Below are 20,182 nucleotides of genomic sequence, written 5' to 3'. Positions count from 1 at the left end.
GCAGAACCCCGCAAACGCCCAGATGGTCCATGTGTATTTATAAGTGCATAGCAAATAAGACGAGAACGAAAACTGCAACTTAGCCCCCTGTCCTGAAATCCTAGAATTCTTCACAAAAATGTATATTACGCATCACACATCCACAAAAACAGCGTTAAAGGGAAGGCTGTAGTCGTTTTTTAACTAAAGCGTAGTTAAAACGACACTTCCCCTTTAATATCCGTGTGGTTCGCTTTTCACTTGTCATTCGACAGCCAAATGACTTACAGAAAAATATTTAAGACTATTAAATGGAAGCCCTTAAAATAAAAAAAAAAAAGGTCAGTGGACGGATGGGCGCGTTTCGAAGGGCGTCGGCTAATCTATTCTGTTGATCTAAGAGGAAAATTCATCTGCTGTTTGTATGCGTTTCATGCTTAGCCTTTGATTTTACTGTATTCTGTGAGCAGAGGAGAGCAGTGCGAAGGTTTTTCTTTGTGTTTTCACTGGTTCATGCAAACACCGAAGCCCTGTTGAGTTACTGTTTCCGGCACATGTGTGGTGTATTTTGTTCGTTCAGAGCATGCATGTGTGGATCAGGCCTTACAGCACTGGGCAGGTTAGAGGTGAGAGGCTTTCAAGGGTTTTATCGAAGGTCAGGGGTCAAGTGCTCGGGGTCAGAGTTTAGGGCTGTAAATCTGTGAGCTGTTGCATGCTATTGCGTTTCATAGAATGGAAAGGTAAATGGCAGTTAGCTAATAAACTTGTGCTGTGAGCCCCTGGTAAACACACACATACAGTACATTCGCGTGTGCATGCACACTCGCCACACACACACACAAGCACACAAACACACACACACACACACTGAAAGGGGCGTTAAAGTGACTAGTAATAGCGCTGCACCCCAACACCTCCCTCCCTCCCTCCCTAAAGAGAAATAAGACTACTGTGGCAAAAATAAAAGAAAGAAGAAGAAGAGACAAAGACCAGCCGCTCCACAGCTTCCCTCAGCGGTCGGGCCGGTCCGTGTGCGCGGGTGTGACAGGGTCTGGGGCGGGTCGAGGCGGAGGAGGGTCGGAGGTCGAGTCGGGGCGAGAGGCGTCGGCGGGCGCTGACCCCTAGGAGGGGGGCTTGCTGTAGCCAAAAAGTCCGACAGGTAGGTATTTGACGTGAGTGGGCCACTGGGCGGCCAGCTGGAAGAACTTGACGTCGTTCCACTCCACGCCGTCTATGGACACTGCAGGGAAACACAGGAGTAGAGCCTCAGACTCACTGCTGTCTTTAAATCTAAACTAAAAGACTCATCGTCTCCTCTCTGCATTCCCCTTGGGTGCTGGTTTGTTCTTACTTTGTGCTTTTCCTTTTAAACTTGGGTCCCAACTCTAATAGTATTCAATTTATTTTAGTATAATAGCCTATCATGTAATGATTGTCTTTTCCTTCTACTCTTAATAAAAAAAAAAGAAGAAAAAAAACTCTCTGACTCTATAAATGCTATTTATTCCTATTTAAAGGCGTAGCTGATGAAAACTGTGATATACTGTATATATACAGTTGGTTTGACTACTGTTGACAAAATGCACTTATTGGTAGTCGCTTTGGACAAAAGCGTCTGCTAAATGACGTAATGTAATGTAGTATAAGCTTAGAATTGTATGATTGTTGTTTTATTGATCCGTTTTAATATGATTGTACGTTTATTTTATCTCCTGTGAAGCACCTTGAGATTTCATTTAAGCAATATTACACGAGAGGGTGAGCTTTACCGTCATTATTGGCACGACTGTCATTACACCCTCTCGCTTAAATATATGGCGGAGTAATATTTTTAGTGATGAGCATGGCTAGGTGTGCTGTCATGCTGATTAAATCACGTTCTAAATGTCTAGTTGACCAATCAGATTGCTTGGTCGGAACTACCTGTTGTATAATGTATTTTAAAGTGTGCTATATAAATAAAATTATTATTATTATTATTATTAAGTAGGGAAATGCAGATGAGACACACAAACACTGAACTGGGTAGCAGAACTAAAGGAAAACAAAACTCACAGAGGAGGGAAAATGGTATAATAAAACGCATAAATCACAAGTAAGACAAATAATAAAATATATTATCATTATGCAGGTTTCCAGGTTCAGGTTACCTTTCAGGATGGTCTGCTGCTGCTTGGCAGAGCAGATGAGACGGCTGATGCCCTCAATGACCTGACTCTTAGAGTCCACATCCTTCTCCTTGGGCTTCTTCCCCAGGAAGATGGTGGGGACTGGAGAGAGAGAGAGAAAGAGAGGGGTGAGAGAGAGAGAGAGAGAGATAGAGAGAGAGAGAGAGAGAGGGGAGGGGATAGAGAGAGAAAGCGGGAGAGAGAGGGGGGGGAGGGGGGCGGGGGGGAGAGAGAGAGGGGGGAGGGGGGGGCGGGGAGGGAGAGAGAGAGGGGAGGGGACAGAGAGAGAGAGAGAGAAAGGGGGAGAGAGAGAGAGGGGAGAGAGAGAGGAAGCAAGAGAGAGAGAGAGAGAGGAAGCGAGAGAGAGAAAGGAGGAGAGAGAGAGAGAAAGGGGGAGAGAGAAAAGGGGGAAGGGGACGGAGGGAGAGAGAGAGAGGGGACAGAGAGAGAGAGAGAGAGAGAGAAAGGAGGAGGAGAAAGAGAGAGATTGAGAGAGAGATCGAGAGAGAGAGCAGTCTTTTTATATGGTGACTCACATTTTGGGTCCCGACGCATACTGCCAGGCCTAAATGCCCTAAATGATCTTGTGCACATGAAAATATAAATCCCATCCCATGTGGTCTTTTCCCCTCCCCTCCTCACCTTTCTTGTTCTTCTCCTTGGTGACCACGGTCATGGCCATGGTGCTGACCTGGGCCTGCGGCTCACTGCTGCCCCCGCCTGGTAGCCTGCTGACCTGCAGCGAGCGGAAGGCGCTCTTCAGCGTGTTCTTGCAGCCCGTGTCGCGCCGCTCGCCCTCCCGCCGCTTCTCGGCCAGCGAGGCCAGCCAGTAATCCACCTGCAGGCCGATGGCGTCCACACCGTGAGACATGCTGGGGCTCCTGAAGACCAGAGGTGGAGGGATTACAGAGAGGAGGTAGAAGTGGTTTTAAACAGGAGAGGAAAACAACTTCATTTAAGAATTGCTTTAAGGATTCCTACTCATTTTTCATTTTAAAATCCCAGACTTTTTCCAGACCTAAATTTCTTAACGGGATTTGAAGATTTTGGTTGGTTTTCAAAACTATGCATCCTGATAGTAGCTTAATAATGACTGTCAACTAGACCGTATCACTCTATAGCAGAAGATTATTCTTCACAACAAACATCATAATGTGAAATGACGGTGGGTTAATGATTGTAGGAAATGCGTGGTCGTACATTTATCGGTACAGAACAACTTTTGCTTCATACTTTCCCAGATGTTTTGTCCAATTCCCACATTTTTCCAGACCAAATATATTTCCCATATTTTTCTGTCCTGTCCTTCATCTGTTTTCCACAGTCTAGGCCAGACCAATCAATATGTGTGAACATAAACAACCTTCTCCAACAACCTTGATCTCAATCAGTCAAACCCAGTTACAATAGCGGCTAAATGAAAATAAAATAAAAATATACTGAATAGCTTGCGTATGGCTCATAGCGACTCAAATCGTGCAGAATTGCAGTAAACTGCTGAAACTGCAGAGGTTGTTTTTAGCAGTGGTTAGACCTGTGGGTTAGGCAGATATTTAGTTGCTATCTGCAGTCTAAGGTTTCAGCGGAGCCAACAAGAAGGAGACGCAGAACCTGAGATGGTCTTTCTGTTCGCTGCTCCTGTGTTCTGCTCTGGTCTATTCAAGACAGCCGTGCTCCTTTTCAACCTTTATTTACACAGGGAAGGTTTGCTGAGCAGGCAAGCTCTTTTTCAGCAACGCCCTGCTTCACATTCACTCTGTTCACTTCCGTCTCTGCTGCATCTGAACACTACTGAACACCTGCCATGTATAAGTGAACAGAATTGCTACAATAACTTCAAAACTGTTGCAAAAGACTGAATTCAGTGGTGATTTTACAGGCGTTCAACACTTTCACTGAATGTGTTCTGCAAGCTGAAATTCCACTTCAGCGTCGCCTCCAGAAGGCGTACTGTATATATGTGCAGATGGCATGTGGATTTAAATAGAAGAAGAAGGATTGGAATAGACAGAGCCGCAGCCTGGCTCTTGACAGAGGGACTGCAGCAGTCAGCGCAAAATCCAACTCAGCTGAAAATATGGTGGCAGCATATTCAGCAGCAACAGTTCACCAGGTCTTAAACTGAATCCCTGTTACCTAAACTGGTTGACAATCTGGTGCCAGGAGCCAAATATGGAACTATTTCACTTACAGAGCCGACAAAGACGACACCCGACCATGTCAGAACCACTATGCAAAAGTTGCTATTTGTCCATAAAGGGGAAGTAGGGGAGAAGATAGAGAAATAAAAAAGGGAGCTGGAGAGAAGAAGGTGGAGGATGGAGAAAAAGTATGGAAGGAGTTGGTCGCAGAATCGTCCCTGCACTTTGATGATACCGTCAACAGAGGGTGTGGTGGAGGGGGAAAGGGGCGAGGAAGGAAGGAAATGAAAGAGAGAGAGGAAAGAGAGTGATGTACAAAGTTGACTCATCCCATAATGCGAGGACAGGGATCCTGAAGGGGTCAGAGAGGAGAGGAAGAGGAAAAAGAGGAGGTGGAGGAGGGAAAGAGAGTGGGGAGAGACCAAAGCAAATGGCGTCAGATGAGAGAGAAAGGAGAGAGGAAAGAAGGAGAGAAAAGAGTGCAGATCAGTCTCACCCCTGCACCGTCAGGACGCTGCCCATGGAGGGGGAGGAGGGGGGCGTAGCTGCCTCTTTGATCATCCCGGTGGGGGAGCCGTGGGACGGGGGAGACGTGGACGGGACGGCCAAGCTCACCGCCACGCCCTCCTCCGTATCTCCTTGACAACCACAGAGAGGAAATAACATTAGCACATTATCAACAGCTAAAAATAACATTAAAACAATTTGTGTACTTCAGTTTAGTAAGGTCAAACGCTCACCTGTTGAAGAAGGACCAGACTCAATCAGGCCGACCTTCACCACCTGGAAGAAAAGGCCGACCTTCACCACCTGGAAGAAAAGACATGAAGTAATGTTAGTTCTTATTCTTATTCTTTATGAATAATCCATTTGGTCTCACAAATGTTTCACAGGGCGGCGACTACATCTGCCAATCCAGAGTTTTTGGCATCCGTCTCCCATGCCACTTACTAACATCTTACCCCAATAAAGGGAATGAACTTCTGGTAAGAGTCTTCATCTCGCCTGGGGAGAGAGAGAAAGAACAGGGATTATTTAGGTCGACTTTCTTTCCAGTGGTAACAGTACGGAGTAGATGTTGTTTGTTGTTTAGAAATGGTCCAAAGAAGTGTATAAATGTACTGTAATTACCTGTGTGCATGTGGTGCACTATGTGTGTGTCTGTTTTCACTTTGCAAGCCAACTTGTAAGATAGTCTGGTGTGTGTGTGTGTGTGTGTGTGTGGTGTCTACATGCATGCACTCACGTCCTGTGTTTGCAGGTGAGCATGGCCTCAGCGATGGGTAGCTGGTGTGTGACTGTGGCTCCGCTGATGTACTGGGTGATTCTCCCTGCTACATCCAGCTGGTCTGGAGGCGACAGGAGAGAAAGAGAGAATTCACTCGTGGACCTGGCAAGTGTGTTGTGTGTGTGTCTATCTGAATGGTTCTAGTAGCAGTAGTGATGAAACCCGCTTCAGGAGTGACAGACAGAGGCTCGCGTCTCTTTGTCTTTTGTGCGTCAGTGGTGTTACCTGTCTGCGGGGGCTCCGAGCGGCTGAACACGTCTCTCCACGCCCCGTCCAGGAAAGAGGAACTGTAGCGGTTGTCGAGGGCGCCCAGGTGCTTGGCAACGGGGTGAGAGCCTGTTACAGGACGGAGAAAGAGAGAGAGAGAGAGAGAGAGAGAGAGAGAGAGAGAGAGAGAAAGAATAAACAAAAGACAGAAGGAAAGAAAGAAAAGGGTTAAAAGTGAAACAACTAAAAAAAACACAAGGCAACAGTAAACATTTCATCCCTTAGAAATGATGCAGTCCCCCTCTGGGCCAGTCAGTAGCAAATATGTCACCTTTTCTTGACCTGTAATAGTACCACCCCCCCCCCTTGGGCCAATCAGTGTAATTTTAATAATACCAAAACACACTGATGAGATGCATCATTTTGTCAAAATCCAATCAGCTGTGTCTGAGATCCTGTGTGTGACAGCGGGACGAACGGAGACTCATCCCGTCCCAGTCTAGTCCCCCCGGAAAAATCTTGCAGCATCCGGAGCCTGCCAACGAGAGCTTCTTAATCACCATGGCAACAGCAGTGTGCGGCAGCGGCCGTGGCAACTCTCTTACCCAGCGGCACCACCAGGAACCTCATGTGGCTGAGCCAATCGGACGTCTTGTTGGCCAGCTGGGTGACGAAGAACTGCAGGATGGCGCCCAGGTAACTCTGGCTGCCCACCGCCGCCACCTTCACCGCTCTGGGCATGGACGAGTTACAGTTACAGCTAGAGAGAGAGAGAGGGAGAGAGAGAGTGAGAGAGAGAGGGAGGTAGAGAGGGAGAGATGTCAATAGTACAGTGAATGTGTGTGTTTGGAGGAGAAGCAGGGGACTGAACACAATCAATTTTTCCCCCACCCATGGACTGAGGCTTAATCAAATATACTAGTTAAAATTTATTAACAAGATTAAGAGTTACAGTTACAGCTAGAGAGAGAGACAGAGAGAGAGGGATGGAGGGAGGGAGAGAAAGGAGGGAGAGGCAGAGGGAGAGGGAGAAGGGATGGAAAAAGATAAAGAAAGCCGAAGGCGGCAGGGACGGAAATGGGATGAGAGAGGAGGGAGAGGGAAGGAGAGAGAGTAAAGAGTGTGAAGGGAGAAAGAGGGAGAGGTAGAGGGAGAGAGGGAGGGAGTGGGAACAGACGCAAAGCATTGTTTGGCATAAACAGGAGTGAGGTTGGAGACACACAGGGTGAAGAGCGAGGAAGAGGAGGAGGGAGAGATGTGGAGGAAGAGAAGATGCGAGGAGCGGGGTCAAGCAGAGGTTAGCAAACGGAGAGAAATAAGGCTTAGTGGAGGAGAAAAAAAAGGCTTAGAAGATGAGTCATTCTGCAAACCGAGGGACGCTATAATTCGCAGTGTGTGTGTGTGTGTGTGTGTGTGTGTGTGTGTGTGTGTGTGTGTGTGCGTGTGTGTGTGAGTATTAACAATTTAGAATCACTCACAACTTCTGGATACGCGTGAGCACAGCAGACAGCACAGCCTGGATCTCTGCCCCCGAACACGTGCACACCACCGGGTGTCTCTGCACCTGCAGCTGCTCCGCCACGTACTGCAACACACACACACACACACACACACACACACACACACACACACACACACAGAATAAGGGGTTTGATTCCCTCTGGGGCCTCAAATGCTTAAAATGTGTGCAGTCTTTATATGGGAAGGTGCTTTGGATAAAAGCGTCCACCAAAGGGAGGTTTTTATACACGGGGTAACTTTTACAGTGACACACACACACACACACACACACACACACACACACACACACACACACCCTTACCTGCCCCTGCCAGTCAGTGCCGTTAACCAAGATTAGGCTTTCTGGGAGCGCGGAGTCAGACAGCAAGATCTGGTTCAGCTGGTCATACACCACCTTCCTCAGGACCTACACACACACACACACACACACACACTGAGTACATAAACCCCCTTACAGCGACACATTTACTTTTCAGATGACTCATCGCGGCATACATAATTCATTCCCGCGCTCCGGGCCAGTCATAGATTATCAGGATGTATGTTCTTTACTTAGAATAAGAGACGGGGAGCGAGTGGGAAGAGAAAGACAAAGAACAAAGGAGGCGGTTTTTCTAAAGTGTAATGCGCTCAGTGGGAATTCAGTGATATGCTGATTTCTTTCCTTAGGCTGGGCTACAATGATGCTACAACTTGTGATAGCTGTAAGGTCTTGTGCTGTAGAAACTATGTGTCTATGTGTGTGTGTGTGTGTGTGTGTATGGTTGTGTGGGTGTGTCAATGCAATCAACGCAGGAAGTAGAGCTGAACAATTAATTGAAAAAAACAACAAAAAAAAAACGAAATCGCAATATGAACTTCTGCAATTTCCAAATCGCAGAGGCTGCAATTAATTGCTTAAGAGACAGTTTCGTCCAAAATGGCTTTCTGAATTTCTTCTTTTAGAGCTGCAGGTAATCTTTGCTTCAATATTGGTGAAAAACATTCACCAGACTCAAAGTCAGTAAATCCTGAACACTGACATCTATTTTTTTTCCATCACTTTACCTTAAACAATTTCGAAGTTCTTAAAAAAAGTATGACAAGAAAAACCTGTGATGATATGAATCGCAGTTTAAAGCGCAATTGCGATATTCTGTCAAATAATTGCAATTAGATTTTCTGCCCATATTGTTCGGCTTTAGCAGAGAGTGGATTTTCTTCATTATTGATAATGAAAGCTCTGTCATTATAACACTAACTGTGATTTCAATCTTCATTTAATCTGAGTGGACTGGAAGGGCGTTGAGCCTGGTATTGATGTTTCAGCTATAGGAACTCTGTGTGTGTGAGTGAGTGTGTGAGTGTGTGTGTGTGTGTTTGGGTCAATTCACTTCCATTTCAGTCAGTCCAAAAAGTGGATTCTCTTCATTATCAAGATGCTAACTCCAGCTGAAAGGGAAGTGGCCACATCATGTTTCTGTCCCTTACCGGCGTGCTGTGGCCGAGCTCCGGGGATCTCTCCGAGTCGGAGCTGTTGGTCCGTTCGCTCAGCGGCTTGGACAGCTGTCTCTCCTTCATGGGAGTGCTGCTGCGCTTCTGTCTGGGGGTGTGGCCTCCGTCCAGCCTGGGGGAAAGCGGGGGGGGGGGGGGGGGGGGGTCAGAAACATTACCGACCTGCTCAAATGCATTTATGTATCTCCAAAAGGTCAACTTCATAAGAACCGGGGAAAAAGCCACGGTTGACTTTCCGACTGGCTCCCGCGCAGTTTTGACATTTACAGCACAATTTTAATGGTCTGGCTCGGTACGCACGCAGTCAGATGAGACTTTATGAGCTGAGATGAGATCTCGTCTTGTTCGTGAGGCTGTTAATTATATTATATGTGTATGTCTATGCAGTCAAATCCCCAAGAAATCTCTAGTTCCAAGTCACAAGGTGCGATTAGTGTAAATCCATGAGAGGAAGGAGTGGAGGCATGTATGATGCTGCATTTTCTCCAGCTTACAATAAGACATAAGTTGTTTCAAAGCTCAGTATGAATGTATAATATATTTTAATGAGAAGCATTATGGAAAAGACTTATGGAAGACTGTTGTGTGCCAGAGTGGTATGGCATGTTAGAGTGATGCGGTAGAAAAATATATTTAAAGTAATAATATTCAACATTTTCATACGAATAAATGTCTGTTTACTTTTGTCTTTTGTTTTTACTCCTTTAATGTCTGTTTTTGCTCCTCCCTAATGACGGGTGATATAACACGATAGTGATCCAGCCAGAAGAGGAACTGGGTAGTTATCATGAGCAGCGATAGCCACCATGGCTGAGCAGACAGAGAAAAGAGCGCCACCTACAGAAAGTCACAGTACTGGAGACAATTGGAGACAGATGGAGACAATTGTTTTTATCACCTAGGAGACGGCATGGTCTGGCATTCACTCTTGCTGCTCTTCATGGGCGTACGGGGTTTCTCTGCCACCGACACCGTGATGCAGGGGCCCACCTCAGCAAACAACTCCTGGTCTGTTAGCTCCTACACACACACACACACACACACACACACACACACAAATGCATACACAGTCACAAAGACAGACTCAAGGGAGACACTGGATACACTATTGTCACCTTCCCCCACACTCCATCACTCTATATGTTTCTCTCTCTCCCTCTCTCTTTCAATGTCTCTCTCTCTCTCTCTCTCTCTCTCTCTCCCTCTCTCTCTCAATCTCTCTCTCTCTCTCTCTCTCTCTCTCTCTCTCTCTGTCTCTCTCTCCCTCTCCCTCTCTCTCATCACAGATGGCAATGTACCCCCCTTGGAGCGATTTGAACAAAGATCCCGACTCTCCATTAACTCTCTCTCACACATACACACACAAACGCACACAAAACACACACACACTCTCTCTCTCTCTCTCTCTCACACATACACACACACACACACACACACACACAGACAAAGGCAGAGCGGTACCAGTGTGTCAGTCTCAGACAGGGCCTCCTCCAGGTTGCGGCTGCGGGAGGGTTTCATCTTCTCTAGAGGAGGCTGCTCCCCCTGCTGGGAACACAGAGGAACAGCGATCAGCGCACAAAGAATCCCAAATCAATCTGAAATGACTGCCATGACATCAATAAACACAGGAGCAGCAGTCATTAGGGACACAATGCCAGGAAAAAACATAATCAAGCTAAAATTACAGCAGTGCATAACAAGGCAACAAAGGCAATTACCAGGCTGTAATGGCATCTGTGGGCATTTCTGTCATTTTCTGTGGGATTTTTGGTTGAAACTTTATAGACAAGGCACAGCGTTTCATTTCACTTCGTGCTCATAAAGTCTGTAAAGGAGTCAAAACACTAGGGGTTCAAAAAATCCCTAACCACTTTAAAATGATTTCAATATTATTGTGAGAGGAGAAACTACAGCTAATGGCTTTTGTAAGCTGCAGACGGGCCGCCTGTGAAACACATTCAGCTTGGCAGGGTTATACACACAATGACCGGAGATTAGATTTCTGTCTTGTTAAGGAAATGTTAGCTTGAAACATTTCTGAAATATTATATTTGCACTTTGCCACACAATTCATAAGGGCTTTAGATAAAGAATCATTTAGAATCACACAATATTTCCAACTTCAATCTGAGTTCGCATAAAACTGTCTGGAAGCCGCTTCAATGAGAAAAGACAGAGAAGGGAACTGCAGGATGAGAGCAATATTCCCCATGATGCATTAAAGATGTTAAATTAATGTATTTATTTGCAAAGTGCTAAAACGCACTACCAGTTAAAAATTTGGACACACCTGATTGAATGTACCATGTTTTTCATTCTCTTAAAGCCATTTTGATCTGAAGGCTTATGCTTAAATGCTTTGAAATGTGTTTCTTAGACAAATATAAATAGTGAAGTTGATGCCTGTTTGAATTTCTTTCCAAAGCCTTTGCCTTTCCATCAAGGCAAAGAGTGGCTACTTTAAAGAATCTAAAATATAAGATAGTTTTGATTTGTTTAACACTTTTTTGGTCACTGCATAATTCCATCTGTGTTATTTCATAGTTTTGATGTCTTTATTGTTATTCTAAAATGCAAAAAATAGTACAAATAAAGAAAAATGTGGTGTGTCCAAACTTCTGACTGGCAGTGTAGAAGCTAAGGGATAGAAAGATGCAGAGATAAAAAAATAATAATAAAAGCTCATCATCTCAAAACAAACTTCTACTAGTTGACTGAATCTGTGACAAAAATCAAACTGATTGGTCCAGTTTTTTGAAGCCTCAAGCTCGTTTCCCAAAGAAATCACTGGTGCTAGACTGATGAGTTATACATCAGAAGCACCCCGTTGAAAAATGCAGTTAGAGCAGCAGCAGCTCACAAAGGCTTTAGAGCATAGAAAAGATGGTCGTTATGAAAACTCATTCAGCAATAATTCATTATGAGAAAATCTTTCATGGGTTTTAACGGCTTGACGCTGTCACTGTATACCGGCTCCTGGACTTTATGCACTCAAGTATGTGTATTGCACCAGTTATATATGTGTGTGTGTCCTTTGTACATTGTTTTTAATGACGACTGGTTGTAAAGCCAATTGCCCTTTGGGGACAATAAAGATTTACTGCGCCCAACAAAAACCACCACAAATTGTTCAGGTTCTCTCCAACGCCACATGAGTGAAATTCCTGCTGACGCGGCTGCTTCCTGCCTGGCTTGGAGTTACTCACTGGACTGAAGGTGTCCCGGCCCAAACTGCCTTTGCTGTTCAGACTGCCGATCTCCGTCTGGGAACTGGACTGGGACATCCCCTCAAAGAACGGCCTGGACACACACAAGACGCAGATTTTGAGGAAGAGAGAGAGAGACAGGGAGAGGATTAGAGCTTTAAAGAGTGTGTGCAAAGAGCTTCATAAGACAGGATGGTAATAGAACGAGGAAAAACAGAGGCAGAGCACTGAACACCAACAGCAAAAATTGAGACATAATGGAAACAAGAGCAAGGTTGAAAACATAAAAGAACATATCAGACAATGGAAAGCCAATGAATAAAAATAGGTTTTATGATACATTTTAAATATTTGGACTAAATAAGGGAAGGCTAGAAACCTCTGCTCACATTTACCTACTAACTAACTAACTAACAGTATCCACCTCTTTTTAAGGCAGTTATTAGGCTCATGGTAACCCTCGGCTGTGATATTGGGGCTGATTCACCATCACTTCAATTCAGGAAGCTTATTTTCTTCCCAATTCAAAATCCAGGCAGTGAAGACATTATTGGGATTGATGCCTCTGCTATTTTTATGCGCACTGAAATTTTAATTTACATTTTGACTGGATTGAACTCAAAGCGAATTGACCCAATTCTGGTTGATATACACCATGAAACCTATGACTGCAATGGCTCCTTTTCACCAACAGAGGGGGCACTGAACTGGCGATGGGCACCAAGTGTGTCTCATCAGTGTCTGTCTTTCTCACTGCGGCATTGTCAAGTGTATTGTAGAGTTTGTGATGTGAAGGTGTGAAGGAAAGTGTTGATCTGCGTGTGTGTACTGTGCGTTTATATCTGTGTGTACTGTATCTCTGTGTGTGTGTGTGTGGGGTGGGGATGTCTGGGTCGATGTATGGGTGCTTGCGTGTGTTACCAGGTGTGTGTGCGGTGTGTGTATGGTTATAGTATGCCTGTGTCTGCGTATACTCATTCATTTGCGCTGCTACCTTAGCTTGGGCTTGGGCGTGCTGAGGATGCTGTCCGTCTCCTCCATCTCCGGCCCGCTGTCGCTGGGGTTGTACATCTCCAGGCTGTCGTACAGCTCGTCCAGGTCCTCCTCCACCTCCTGGATCTGCTCCCGGGACACGTGCTCCAGGCCGAAACCCACCTGGGGGAGGCGGAGGAGACGAGGTGAGGAAGGGAGGGAGACACGGTGACCACATTTACATGCTCAGAGTAACCCGGATATTGGCCATACTCCAGTTTAGGTCGTGTTCAGGTGAAACTGTTTACTTGAACCTTTGATACCCTGCAAACTGAGTCTATTAGTGGTGTCCCGTTCACAGCTAGAACAGTCTGGCAGTGACAATGTACGAAATAATCCCAATACAGGGAAAGAAATGATGATCCAATAGCACATACTGCTTGCCGCCATCTTTTCGCTGTCATCAAAATGCACCGATAACGCTGTGCAAGTCTGAGTTTGGGCAGACAGCGAAAACCATAAGGGAAAGCAGTGAGATGTTTACATGCCACAGTAACCCATTTCATATCGCAGCAAGCCAGACATCTTAACCAGGTTTCTCATCATCAGAGTATGAGCTTAACCGGGTTATTCTAACCCAGTTATGACGTTTATGTGCCTGGAACCAAAAATTGGTTTACTTGAGCAAATGGGCTAAAGAATGGAATTCTTAATAGTAGTATAGTAGTATTAATAGTAGTATTAATCCTAGCAATATTACTAGTCTAGAAGTAGTAGTAGTAATACAAGAGGCAATAGGAGAAATAATAAAAGTAGTAGTGGTACAAGTAATAATAATAGTAGTAATAGTACCAGTGGTAGCACATTTATTCTCAAAGTGGAAAATCATAAAAGCACACACTGGAATACAGAAAAAGCATAAACCTAATATATAATGTCTAAAAAATATCATAAACCTAATATAGAGGATGCTATTTGGCGGACGCTTTCATAAAAAGCAACTTCCACTACCATGAGTGTGTGTGTTTTGGCATGGAAGGATGATACACAGGACCACAAAAGCACAAAGTGAGCACAAACACACACACACACACACACACACACACACACACACACACATTTTTGGAACTAAAATAATTCCAGGTTAGGAAAGACACACAGTGGTACACATAAACACAAATGGACAGTGCTAGACAGACGACAACATACACAATGAGAAACCCACACATACTGACACACTCACACACACACACACACACACACACACACACACACACACACACACACAGTCACAGATGCAGAAGAGGGAGTGGGAACCAACACACACACACACACATTTTGGGATATGGAATCATTCCAAAAGCACATTAACGCATCAAACACACACACATATTCTATTTTAATCTACACTGTTTGGTGTTTTTGTTTTTTGGGGTGCCAGATGAATCTCTGTTGTGTTGCCAAATCTCTCCCACACATTTCTCTCTCTATCTCTCAAAAATCAAACTGAAATACACGTCGACTTCAATAACACCTTTGAAGTGATGACACACTCTGCACCCTGCTCAAAGAGTGAAAAAAAGGGGATGTGTGACAGAAGTGGTATCAGGAGGGGGAAGAAAGTAGAGATGTGGTGCTTACCTCATCAGTCACTTTAAACCTCTTCAGCAAGGCCACAAACTTCTGCTTGATGTTGGGTTGCTGGAAAGGAAAGAAAATAGAAGGAGAGAGGGCAACATGAGACACTCGGGGGATGGACATCCATATCTGTGTGTGTGTGTGTGTGTGTGTGTGTGAGGGAGGGGCAGGGCAAGAAGACAAGAACAGGATATAGCTGAAACTGCCGAGTTCCCTTTCCACGCTTGATGACTCAAAACAACAGCAGTTAATGGAAAACAGCGTCCAGACCTACATCTCTATATTGGACTGTCAGTACGATCAGCATCATCTGTGTCACCGCTAGCAACAGCAGTATCCATGCAGCAGGACACAAGACGCTTCTTTGCCAGAGTGTCTTCACGCACCGACACACAGGATGGGATATGATTGTATCTCGCAAAAATAATCTGGCTTGGCTGTTACAGGAAAGGGGGGATGTGGCGAGGGCGGATGTGTTGTCGAGGTTATCGAGTGGGAACCTCCCATCACACATGGTTGGTTGAATTAGTACAAAGGAAGGTTTATTTACCAAGCAGTTAAAAAGGGAAGAAAATGGTGAATATACAGACCCAAAATCATTTGGTGGCCAGCAGGGACAACGTCTGAGAACAGGCAAACACCAAAGACTGCATATAACCAAGATATTCAAATGTTATTGTCTCAAAAACTTACAGGCCAGTGTGGCAAGTGACACTGTTTGATTTATCCGCCAAAGACAAATTTTGCTGGCATTTGCCGTTTGCTGGGTGTTAATTTGGTGAAACATGGTGGAATATGATGGGATGTCACCACGTTCCCTGTCAGAGTAGGAAAAAGGTTTGGGAGCCAGCGGGTGAAAGTGTGGAGAGAAGCAGAGTCTCCCCTCCCAAACTTTGCTCAGTAACAAAGTGGATGTTCGCCTGGTTCTAGAGAGTAATCTGTAATAGTATGGAGGCTGTGTCCTAATTTGATGCTGCTAGAAAGAACAGAAGTTGGGAGTTCACGCCGTGCTCTGGGGATGTAAATGTCCATGTGTGTGTGTGAGTGTGTGTGTGTGTGTGTGTGTGTATGCGCACATGTGTGTTGCAACTGCAGTACTGGGCGGGGAAGGGAGGCTGTGATTATGGCTTGTGTTTGTGTTCAGTATATGTGTGTGTGTGTGCTCCAATTGCAGCAGTGCAGAGATTATGGTTATTGTGTGTGTATGTATATGTGTGTGTGTGTGTGTGTGTGTGTGTGTGTGTGTGCTGTCCACAGGCGGTGGTGTTGGGGGGCAGTGGTGACAGTCCCACTGGGACCTCCACAGGAGCGGCCCATTAATAACCTGCTCAGACAAACCCCTGCTGTTGCACACACACACACACACACACACACACACACACAACACACACACACACACAGTAGTCTCATACACACAGCATTCCGATAATACCAACATCGATACACACACACACACAATCCAGCGGCCGCATACTTGCAATACACACACACACACACACACACACACACACACACACAGTGAAGATTCATATACTCCAGATACACAGCCCTTGTCGCAAATTGCTGCACTGTAATTTACAGGGTTGCTGACAAGTTTGTGTGTTAATCTGTGTGACTGCTGAGTGTGTTTGTGTGTGTGTGTGTGTGTGTGTGTGTGTGTCCATCCATTTTGTTTGTGTGGGTGCTTGGGGTAAGTCGCCTCAATGTTTTCCTCTCGGGAAATTGGCCTAAATTACATATAATCGAGAAAAAAGAGGGAGAAAACGGATTTACAGCAAAATCAACAACTGGAAAGGGAGGGAGGGAGGGAGGGAGAGAGAGAGCAGATGAGGAGAGAGGGAAGGAGAGGTTGACTGAGGTGAGAGAAGAAGAGGGAGGGGTGAGGAGTCAAGTCAAATCTAAGATATTTATAAAGACCTTTTCACAAAGCAGGTTTGCTGCAAACTGCATTACAGAGGATACAAACAAATAAAAAAAAACAAGTCTAAGAGGAGGGAAGTGAGGGAGGGGGGGTGGGTTAGCGTTTAAGTGGTTTGTGTGTCTGGGGAGGCGCTTTTCTTACTCTGGTGATCGCGGCGTTGGAGGTGAGCTTACGCCTCGGCTTCTTCTTCCTCACCTCCTCCTCTTCATCAAACAGATACTGAGAGAGAAAGGAAAGAGAGGGGCATGTCAAACACTGTTTTGAGCTTGGGCCTGAACACACACACACACACACACACACACACACCCCTACCCGTCACCAACCACAACCATTTTCTTTCTTCCCCTCTATCCTTTCACGTCTCGCTGCTCCAGTTCTGCAGTCACCCCCCCCCCCCTCCACACACACACCCGGCTTTCCTCCATCCCTCTTTTCAATCTATTCATCCGTCCTCCAAAGCCTTGTCGCTCCCTTCTTATCTCTCCTCGCTGTCTGTTTGCTCCTTTCACTCTCTCTCTCCATCCCTCCCGATCCCTCACACCGACGACGGCGCCCGACTCTCTTTGCGTTCCCCCGGGCGCCGAGAGAGAGAGAGAGAGAGAGAGAGAGAGAGAGAGAGAGAGAGAGAGAGAGAGAGAAGAAAACCAAACACAGGAAGCCCTGGTGGCTCAGTGAGCTAAAGTCGCATTCCTCATCATGAACTCATGATGTCTCAAGTTCAAATTCATCTCATCCATTTTCTCTCCCATCGTTCCTGTTATTTAACATTATTAACCATAAAATAAATCAGCAATTAAGTATTTCCCATTGGTGATTTGTCATTAAATACTCAAGCAAGTCTTCAAAACAAAGACTAAAGTAAAGTGTGGGAACATCAAAGAATGTAGTAGGAATGTAATAACATGCTCACTGATCGACTTTGCTAGTTACTACAGCAGTATGAGCTTGCTTGACTTTTTTCAATCCAGCCAGAATAAAATATAGGACATCCAAGACAGAAGCTTCAAAATAAAACCCACATGTTGCAGCGTTGTCAGAGTAATACAACATTCCAGAATGAAAATAAAGAATATAAGTAAGGAGGAATCTGTACTAAATGAATATAGAACTGTTAGACTCAACAAATCCACAGCTATCCACCGCTATGGTACACGAGTTCCTAAAGGCTACAGAATCAGAGCTCTATAAAAATTGTACGCTTTTATTTTGAAGGCAAATGGCCTTACTTCATCTTCACAGAAAGTGTAAATCTGTTATGTTAGCACAGTAGTAGCATTGGTGCTTAAAGTGTAAAATAACTTTAGAGGCAATATTTTTTCATGACAGCTTCAAAAATGTCCTCAATATTTAAACAAAAGAGCTAATGTTGGCTAAAAAGCAGTAGTAGTAGTTGCAGTTTTGTACGGTTTTTTGTACGGTTCTTCTCAAGCCGACAAATCAATTTATCGCTAGAATAACCATCAGAATAATCGACTATCAGAATAATCGTCTGCTGCAGCCCTCATGCAAACACACCTGTCCATGGATGGGGTCGTCGCTGCCTTCCTGCTCTGACGAGTAGCTCTCTTCCTCTTCCTCAGAGTAGTTGTCGATGTCTGGAGAGCGATCTGCAGAGACAGAGAGGGAAGACAGAGAGAGAGGAAGAGGGAGGGATGGGGAGAGAAAGGACAGTGGAAGACAGACAGAGAGAGCAACAGACACAGAAGGAGAGACAGACAGAATAAGATGGAAACTGTTATTAGATAAGAACAGAAACACGGCCCAAAGAAACACATTTCAAAAGCTGTATTTTTTATTCAATTGTTTCACTGTTATCATTTTAAATGATAATGTTAAAACTGAAAGATTTGTGCTTATCGCTGTCATTACGGTAATTCAAAATCCATATATTTGCTTTATTACGGTAACCTATAAGTACAATTGCAGCTCAAGCAGTGTGAAGGATGATTCTGAGAAGAGATTTGATGGACGTTGGCTTGTTATTAGGGCTGGGCGATATGGTTGAAATCAATATCATGATAATCATAAGGATTTTTCTCGATATCAATATACTGTATATCATGATATGGTTAATGTATGCAAAATCACGTTAATAAATCAAATTAATGTTCATCTCATTGAACCGAATGGTAATGTTAGGTGTGATGTCAAACAAAACAGAAATATTCAAATAATATTCCTACCATACCTCATTTTATGAGTTTTTAAGTAAAATTGGCTTGTCATCATCAATTCAGACAGCAGAAATGTGTGTCACGATATCAAAATATCTTCATGTCATCACGATATGATTCCACTGAAAGACGATAAACGATGATATTGAATTATCGCCCAGCCCTATTTGTTATTTTAATATCTAGAAGTTATATCAGAACCACCACAGTTCACCACAGTTTCAGATGTAACAGCTGTAGACTAGACTAGTACTTGATGAAAATGAAAAGCTTCAGTGATCGATTTTCCCATTTGAAGTCTAGCATTGTGCCATGTTGACAAGCCCGCCTGCTGTATTTCACAACCCACACAACCCATCGACACCTTGCCTCTGCCATTCACACACTCACTCTCTCTCACACACACACACACACACACACACACCACAGTCCCTCCCTGTCCTCACCAGACATCTTGGCCTTGGGGCCCTCGTGGTCGATGGGCTGGCTGGACAGGGAGTAGACTCTGACCTCAGCGACGGGCACCGAGGCATCCTTCAGCTGGCTGTGGAGCCCCAGGACCTGCGCCCCCTCGCTGGGGTGCTGCATCACCTGGAAGGGGTCAGAATTAGACTAGGTTAGGTTAGGTTACATTAAATTAGATTACATCAGATTAGGGAACAAGGAGGTGAAGTAACCTAGCAAGGATTAGACCGAAGACGACATGCAAGAGGTTCAATGTCAACCCAAACTTGCAGAAAATCTTCACATATTCATAGTATGGCACAGTAAAAATTTATATTAAAACAGCTTTAGAAACTGTTTTAAACTTATATCAGAATGATATTTAGGTCTCAATTTCGCAAAATGATGCAAGAAGCAGCTATGGACAATTCAACTCAAATTTGATCTTTGCACTATATTTACATGGGTTTTCAACGTTGGTGCAACTATTCAATATCAAAATGTTTGTCAGGTAAATGTATCCATATGGGAATAGTATCCTTCTGACATGTAAAAATATAAAAATGTGACTTGTATATATAAAATATCTTTATTGAGAATGAATAGAGGCATTTTATTTCATTTTTATCAATTCCAACTTGCTTTTAAATGATAGAGGTTAGAGCTGCAACGATTAATCGATTAGTTGTCAACTATTAAATTAATCGCCAACTATTTTGATAATCGATTAATCGGTTTGAGTAATTTTTTAAGAAAAATAAGTCAAAATTCTCTGATTCCAGCTTCTTAAATGTGAATATTTTCTGGTTTCTTTACTCCTCTATGACAGTAAACTGAATATCTTTGGGTTGTGGACAAAACAAGACATTTGAGGACGTCATCTTGGGCTTTGGGAAACACTGATCCACATTTTCTGACATTTTAGAGACCAAACAACTAATCGATTAATCAAGAAAATAATCGACAGATTAATCGACAATGAAAATAATCGTTAGTTGCAGCCCTAATAGAGGTACAGATTTCAACCCA

At 44.4% G+C, this 20,182-nt stretch overlaps 1 protein-coding gene across 2 annotated transcripts in view; it reads right to left on the bottom strand.

Annotated features, from left to right (window-relative positions):
- Positions 1 to 935: 935 nt before the first annotated feature.
- Positions 936 to 20,182, bottom strand: part of LOC139647578 (phosphofurin acidic cluster sorting protein 1-like) — a 57,815-nt gene continuing 38,568 nt past the window's right edge. The window contains exons 5-25 of one of the 2 annotated variants that reach the window (XM_071523504.1): positions 19,156 to 19,300; positions 18,051 to 18,142; positions 16,677 to 16,754; positions 14,618 to 14,677; positions 12,999 to 13,159; positions 12,005 to 12,098; positions 10,260 to 10,340; positions 9,697 to 9,818; positions 8,961 to 8,963; positions 8,775 to 8,910; positions 7,606 to 7,710; positions 7,262 to 7,368; positions 6,389 to 6,543; positions 5,802 to 5,912; positions 5,535 to 5,637; positions 5,251 to 5,293; positions 5,029 to 5,071; positions 4,785 to 4,926; positions 2,790 to 3,028; positions 2,130 to 2,249; positions 936 to 1,219 (exon numbers count right to left, since the gene is read on the bottom strand). In XM_071523504.1, the coding sequence (XP_071379605.1) occupies positions 1,101 to 1,219; positions 2,130 to 2,249; positions 2,790 to 3,028; positions 4,785 to 4,926; positions 5,029 to 5,071; positions 5,251 to 5,293; positions 5,535 to 5,637; positions 5,802 to 5,912; positions 6,389 to 6,543; positions 7,262 to 7,368; positions 7,606 to 7,710; positions 8,775 to 8,910; positions 8,961 to 8,963; positions 9,697 to 9,818; positions 10,260 to 10,340; positions 12,005 to 12,098; positions 12,999 to 13,159; positions 14,618 to 14,677; positions 16,677 to 16,754; positions 18,051 to 18,142; positions 19,156 to 19,300 (2,259 nt within the window). In that variant the 3' untranslated portion in view covers positions 936 to 1,100. Of the gene's footprint in view, positions 1,220 to 2,129; positions 2,250 to 2,789; positions 3,029 to 4,784; positions 4,927 to 5,028; positions 5,072 to 5,250; positions 5,294 to 5,534; positions 5,638 to 5,801; positions 5,913 to 6,388; positions 6,544 to 7,261; positions 7,369 to 7,605; positions 7,711 to 8,774; positions 8,911 to 8,960; positions 8,964 to 9,696; positions 9,819 to 10,259; positions 10,344 to 12,004; positions 12,099 to 12,998; positions 13,160 to 14,617; positions 14,678 to 16,676; positions 16,755 to 18,050; positions 18,143 to 19,155; positions 19,301 to 20,182 lie in introns of both variants that reach the window. The other variant, XM_071523503.1, reaches the window with a different exon arrangement.

Source organism: Centroberyx affinis, unplaced genomic scaffold (genome assembly GCF_046629955.1).
Source record: "Centroberyx affinis isolate AG114_WGS23_722 - 3 ecotype Tasmania unplaced genomic scaffold, CSIRO-AGI_Caff_v1 ptg001094l_1, whole genome shotgun sequence".
Classification (NCBI taxonomy): Eukaryota; Metazoa; Chordata; class Actinopteri; order Beryciformes; family Berycidae; genus Centroberyx; species Centroberyx affinis.
The sequence above is the reverse complement of the archived record's forward strand: the minus strand, read 5'-3'. Positions and strand labels throughout refer to the sequence as shown.